The sequence below is a fragment of the Belonocnema kinseyi genome, chromosome 3 (assembly GCF_010883055.1).
Source record: "Belonocnema kinseyi isolate 2016_QV_RU_SX_M_011 chromosome 3, B_treatae_v1, whole genome shotgun sequence".
Classification (NCBI taxonomy): Eukaryota; Metazoa; Arthropoda; class Insecta; order Hymenoptera; family Cynipidae; genus Belonocnema; species Belonocnema kinseyi.
Window position 1 is genome coordinate 60673813 of NC_046659.1, and position 6746 is coordinate 60680558.

General features: G+C 34.0%; 1 protein-coding gene across 7 annotated transcripts in view; it reads left to right on the forward strand.

Annotated features, from left to right (window-relative positions):
* The window catches only part of LOC117168704, a 44880-nt gene that overhangs the window by 4870 nt on the left and 33264 nt on the right, over positions 1-6746 (forward strand). For all 7 annotated transcript variants that reach the window (XM_033354395.1, XM_033354397.1, XM_033354396.1 and 4 more), the window contains exon 2: positions 4618-5618. In XM_033354395.1, coding sequence (XP_033210286.1) covers positions 4890-5618 — 729 coding nt within the window. In that variant the 5' untranslated portion in view covers positions 4618-4889. The remainder of the gene's footprint in view (positions 1-4617; positions 5619-6746) is intronic.

Below are 6746 nucleotides of genomic sequence, written 5' to 3' on the forward strand. Positions count from 1 at the left end.
GAGGGAGCTCTTCTTAATATTTTGACACCAAAATCATGTCGATACACCTTACCGACTGCGAGTAAAGCCACCCACGCTTTAACTTGACAGACTGTAGGCCTGAAATCTAATTTTGTTCTATTTGGAAGACTTGCAATTCAAAATTTTATTTTAAATTGTGCAGTTTGACAGTTTAAAATTTGTTTAAAAGCTTTAAATTGGCTGATTTATGTATATTTAATGGATTAATCAGATTCATTATGATTGATTCACTTTCAATATTTATATTTTATTTTTAATTTCAACTTTGAGAACTTTAAAATAAAAATCAAAGTTCTGTAGGCTGGAATTGAACAATTTCAATGTCTGGGGGAAATCTGTGATCTTTTTAGGGTGTCATTGTCTTGGATCGAAACCATTGTAGTTTCGCCCGAATTCCGTCTGTATTATCTGGACCGTATATTTTTGTTACTATTTTTCGGTGCTTATAGTTTTTGGTCTTATTTTTTGGGAACTAATATACTAATTAACAAAAATGATTTATGTTGCCGTTGTATGCCACATATAATTTCTGAAGTCTTTTTCTATGCTGAATACGAATCTGCCCTCGGTTTTTCACCATCTGGTGTAGTCGCATAGATATTTGAAACTTAATTCTTTAATCAAAAAATCTTTGATAATTTTTTCTAGGGGAAAAAACGAAAATCTTTGAGGCAAATGTCAGGTCTGAAAAGAAATTCTAGTGGTGATAAATTGTTCTTGAGATATAAAAATCTGCAACTCTGTTTCCGTATGGGTCAAAGTTCAAAAGTTCCAAGCACTCAAAATTATTTACTTAGAACCCCAGAGCCAGTTATTTAACTTATCACACGGAGTCTCTGTATATTAAAAATTTTTTTAATTCGGTCCGCCATATTTCATCAACCATTTTCAATTTTGAAAATTTGACCCACACGAAAAAAGGGGTGCAGATTTTTCATGATATCTCAAGAACGGATTATCTGATTTCATATTCAAAAATTGAATAAACTAAAATAGAGGCCAATCAATTTTTCGAGAATATTTTAATTTTTTTTTATTATTTAAAGAACCATTTTAGCTATTTTAAAGAAAGGTAATATTTTTAATCTTAATTAAAAAGGAATCGCAATAATTCGACGCATCTTAACAGATTTTCGGTTTGACTTCTAAAACAAATTGTTCAATAAATTATATTTAAAAATTAAATTCAAAATTTCGATTAAACTGCACCTAATGACAAAAAATGGAGGGTAGATTTGTGTCTTGAGACTAAAGGCTTAGGACTTTGTAATTGGGATCTTATTTTTTCGAAACCATTTTTGTCAACAAACCTATGCCAAACAAATTTGTTAACAAATTCTTCAGAAATTTGTCGATTACTTTTCCCATTTTTTCCGATTAGCCGATTGTTTATAAATCCGATTTTTTGGGTTGTCAAGTTTAACAAATTTGTTAATAAACCACTCCCCTCTCTCTCTCTCTCTCTCTCTCTCTCTCTATATATATATATATATATATATATATATATATATTGAGCTTGTATTTTTGGACCTACCGGCTTTAGACTTACATTTTGATTGATATTTGTTTTGGGTGTAAAGAAAAAATAGGTCAGTTCATTTTTTGTTTAATATAAACATATCAAAAGCATTCAGTTTTTTAAAATTATTAAGTGCGCATGCCACTTTGAATAGTTTTCTTTAAAGGTCATTTAATTTACTCATAGACATAATTGAAAGGTGACACTGCAGAACTAGATCTCCAAAATTTTTTCGAAAATTGGTTTATTGCTTAAGAAATTCTTAAAAAATCAAATACACGCTGTGATAAAGATTTGTTCGTAATTTAAAAAATAATTAATTAACAAAATGTAATTTAAATTTACGTTGAAATTTTATAGTATTATATTAGCGTAGTAATAATTATTGTTATTCCCTTAACGATATTTCTTGATCATTTTCTTATTCATCTTATCATTTATTAAAAAGAAATCCTTATTTTTACAGCCCTTTCACCGAATAATCGTCTATATCGGTGCGATATCATCTGACTAAATTTTAATTTTCTCGGAACAGAACAATTTGCTTGGATGAAATATTTGTTATTCTTATTTACTTCCCCATTGGAATGTTTTTAGTTTTGTGAAAAATTCAACATTCAATTTCCAATCGCTCTTTCGTCTCTTTGAGATTGCCAGCTGACGTATCTATTATCTCGAAAATGGAGAACTGTTTCGCAAAATGTCGTCTTGGAAGTGGAGTTCCATCTAATCTTTGAATGGCGATTTCGAATTTACAGAATGTTTTTTCGCTCCTGAAAAGTTCCGATTTTGTTGGTTATCAAGTTCTGCACTGCCACCCTTCAATTATGTTTTAATTTGTTTAAATTCCAGTTTTATTTAAGCCTCCAAATTTTCAATTGAGTACAAAAACTGCTGAAACTCACTATAATTATAACTAAACATGAGTATACCTGGTCACATGGAAATGTATAAGGCACCTGGTCCGACCACCGAAGTTAAGTAGCGCTTGGCTCAGATGTACTCGGGTGGGGAGCTATCATAATAAATGTAGCCTTCATCAGCTTTTAAGATGAGCTAACTCCCGACTTAAGACTGAAATAAACTTTGTTACATCAGGCATATTATCATCAAAATTAATTTTTTGTTTTTCATCTCACTAAAAAAAATATTTAAATATTTAAAAAACGCAATGGCTTGGTCTTGTAGTATGTGTGATATTTTTAAGCAATTGCTATAAGGTGGTATAAAAAGAAGAAGTTGCATCCGGTGATGTAAAGGAGAGAAAGAGGAAGTTGAAAGAAGAAAAAGAAAAAAAGGAGGATTAACGGATTGGAACGAGAAACACGTGCTCTTTGAGCCCGTTGACGTTCATGCTTCAACGGAAGGAAAAAGTTTCAGTCTTGCACACGGAAGTTCAACTACAGAAAAGACTAGTCTTCATCTTATTTATTATTCAAAGAAAGTCGAACGATGTGCGGTATAAAAGTAGACAGAATCAAAGCCAGAGCCGGAAGTTTCTGATTTTTATATACGATTTAATTTTTTATGCTAGGACATAAATTGAAAAGAATTTATAAATTTAAATTGACTAAATTAAGTCAAAAATAATTACATGAAATTATTTATAGAAGATGATTAGAAGCGTACATAATATTATTCAGAATCTTTTGAAATATAATATTTTTATAAAAAGTTCAACCTGTTTTGATAAAAAATTAAGATGCAAACAAATAGTTATTACATTAAAAACGTTTGACCAAACTTATTTTAAAACGTAGCTTCTTTACATCTGGAGAGTGTTCGAAATTTTTTTGGAAGCTGACTGAAATAACAGAGATGACTTTATCAATTATAAAGGAATTATTGTAGCGTTTGGAAATATAATAAGGAAAATGAGATCCAATAATAATTTTTAGTTTGATGTAAGAAAAAAGTCGTAGGTATAGAAATACACGATATCGATAATTATTAATGTAATTAATATGTACATATGGTACCTGAGAAAATTAAATTTAGCCCTAGAACTGATTTGTAGGACAAGTAAAGATTTGGAAGATAACTTAAAGTAAAGAAAATTTGTTTTGAAAGAAACATATAGGTCAAACAATTGTTTTATGAAGAAAACCTCAAACAAAGAAATATCTAATCTCTAGTCTGAACAGACGGAATGCTATAATCAGTGCTGTATGAAGAAGAATTTTCTTTACATTCTAAATTTAAAAAGTACAAAGTTTAAAGAGTTTCTATAAATTCTCAAGCTTTAAAAGGGAATTCAGAATTTAAAATAATAATTTAAGTGCATTGAATATGAAATCATTCTAATTTGGAATAGTTCTAATTTAGAAGCTAGAAATTTCAATTGCAAGTAATAGTAATACTATCAATATTAATTTGTTACTAAAGACAGTTTAAAAGCTGATAATAACATCCTGTTACATTGTTTAAATTTAATATACCTAATTTCTTGTAAAGAAATTGAAAATTAATTATAATAATTTACCTCCTTTAGAAAGTTAATCATCAGCATCGACCATAGCATCTATCAAATTCAAGAATTCTTTCTTTTAAAATGAAGATTAGGTTTTGTAGATAACACATGGTCCAAATTTGCAATCCATTTCTGAGAAACTAATCCGCTACCATTTGTGGTGTCTATCAAGGAGTAATCAAGATCTGCCAGATGAAGTTTAATAAGTAATTGCTAATTCAGATAATGTAACCCTGTAAGAGAAAACAGAGAAAATAAAATGTTTGCATTAAAGCAGTTGTCCATTAATCTGTTTCTTACAAATGAAAACATTTCACTGATCTAACACAAATACTGGTATCCATAAATTAAAAAATTGCCTTTCTCATAAAGCTAACATCAATATGGTATGGTCAATATGGTTACAATATGGTAAACATGAAAAACCCAATGCTAAAGTAAATGATTTTAAATCGATTTGTAAGAATGTATCCCTATTATAAACTAAATGATCTTCAACCCTCTTATCTATCATCTTCAACATCTTCCGCAAAAAAGTACCATATTACCAAATTCCAAAACCACTCTCAAGATTTCTTGACCAAACTAATTGCTCTTCACTTTTCAGCACAAGGTCCACAGTGTCCTCTCTTAAGTCTCAAGCACCAACACAGCCTCTACCTTAACCCGGAAGTCGGAAGTACTCTCTTCCTTCCTCGGAAGCGGAGAAAGAGAAGAGTCAAAAGCCAAACCACAAGAAAATAGAAGACACCTGCAGAGGCTGTTTCGTCGTAAGAGAGCGCCGTCGCAAATACGGTATCCACATCGCCAGGGTATATGCATAGGGTATTAATAGTCATACTCAGAGAGGGGATCGCTCGCGGGTGAAAATAGAAGAGAATGTTTTTGGAATCCAATTGGACTTGGTTGGCAAAAGGATGGGGTAATATGGCCGACTTGGCCGAGCGGGTGGACGATCTAATATGCAGTTTTGATTCGTCCAGTGAGACGACCATGGACACGTTGTCGATGCTGATTTTCGGCTGGATGCTGTTCGGCCTGGTGGTGTTGTGTGTGGGAAAATATGTGTATAATCGCTTCGTCCTCCAGGAGGTTGCGAAGAGCGGCGGTGCCAGCGCCAAAGAGGTACATTCGACTCTACATGTTGGCGAAAGTGTGGTGCTGATTGGTGCTGGCGCAGGAACTGGTGCAGCGGGTAGATCGCTACCATTTGAGAAGCTTTCGAAGGCTTCTGGTGCGAGGTCCACGGGGACCGGAAATGCCGGCGGTGGTGGTGGTGGTTTTACTGGTGGTGCATCAGGTGGTTTAGGTAGCGCCTCTGGAATCTTCACCTCGTCCTCTTCTGGGAACCTATCTTCTTCCGGATATGTGCCACCGACTCCGCCGGTTAGGAAGAGACTTACGAGGAAGACTTCCGGTCCGCTAATTAGCCCGGCGAGGAGCTCGCGAGCCCTCAATTTGCCAACGGCTACCGGCGCGGATCCCGACGCCGTCAGATGGGTCAACGAGCTCCTCATCTGGCTCCACGCGGACCTTCCTGTCCTCGACGAACTCCTAGCTACCTGGGTGACGTCGCTTAATGACTTCAATGCCAACTCAGTCGAAGAGGTCAGTTTTTAAATTATATTTAACGTTATTTCTTTATTTGTGATGTTCCGGAGGAAAGGGCCCACTTTCATAATGTGGAGTTACGTATAGTTACTTCTGAAGTTGGAACTTTGAAAGCTCGCTTTTCGAGCAAAACGCGTCTAAAGTTGACGAGTGCCCTAAACGCGCGTGTTAAATTTGTTGTTCAGGCATAAAATAGATCCATTTCCGGACATTTATACGGGACTATATTAGTATAATGTAAACAAATAAAGCATACATGGAAGTGTGATTCCCCGTCGCAACCCCAAAATCAATATTTTTGACCTGTTCTTTAACTTCAAAAATGACATTATGATAACAACATTCTTAGAAATATAAAAATTTAAGTTACATGAACCGCAAATGACTAAATTCGAACAAGTACACATTGTACAACTATGGCTTTCTCATGTGTTCTGATTTCTGATCTGTTGTCTATGTTGCTCAAAAATTTTAAAAAGTCGAAACAAACATAGAAGAGAGAACGAATATAAGGAATGACATTTGAAGGGTTACAGTACTGAATTAAAAAACAAGCAAAATCGGAATCTTTCAGGAAAGCAAAAAAACATCCTGTGAAGTCTAAATTACATTTTTTACATCAAACCAAAGTTTACTCTCAAGCGAAAGTGTTGCTGACTTGAGGCCAAAAAAGTTGATGAGAAAAATTCATCCACTTTTGAGGAAACTAATGTGGAAGTTGACAATCTCAAAATGATCACAAATTGGAATAGGCTTGGCAGCGGTAGCGATTGAAAATCGAATTTTAAATTTGTTTACAAAAATAAAAACTAAAAATCTGCTTGTTTCGCGGGCACATTCTCATAGCGCGCTACGCGCGCGGCTCGTTTCGCTCGCAAGTGTGAGTGCGCCTAGGGCGCGCGACTGTTGTTTCTCGCGCTTCGAGCTCGATAATGTTTTTACCTCGCGCTGCGCGCTCGATCTTTGTGCATAGACTTTTTAAAATTAAAGGTGAAAGCATCGACAAAAGTAATTCGGCAATTGCGAAATCTTAAAAAAAAATTGGTTATCTAACGTTTTATTGCAACTTTTGTTGTTCTTCCATAAACTGAATTTGCTCATTTCCAATGTTTTCTATATGATTTA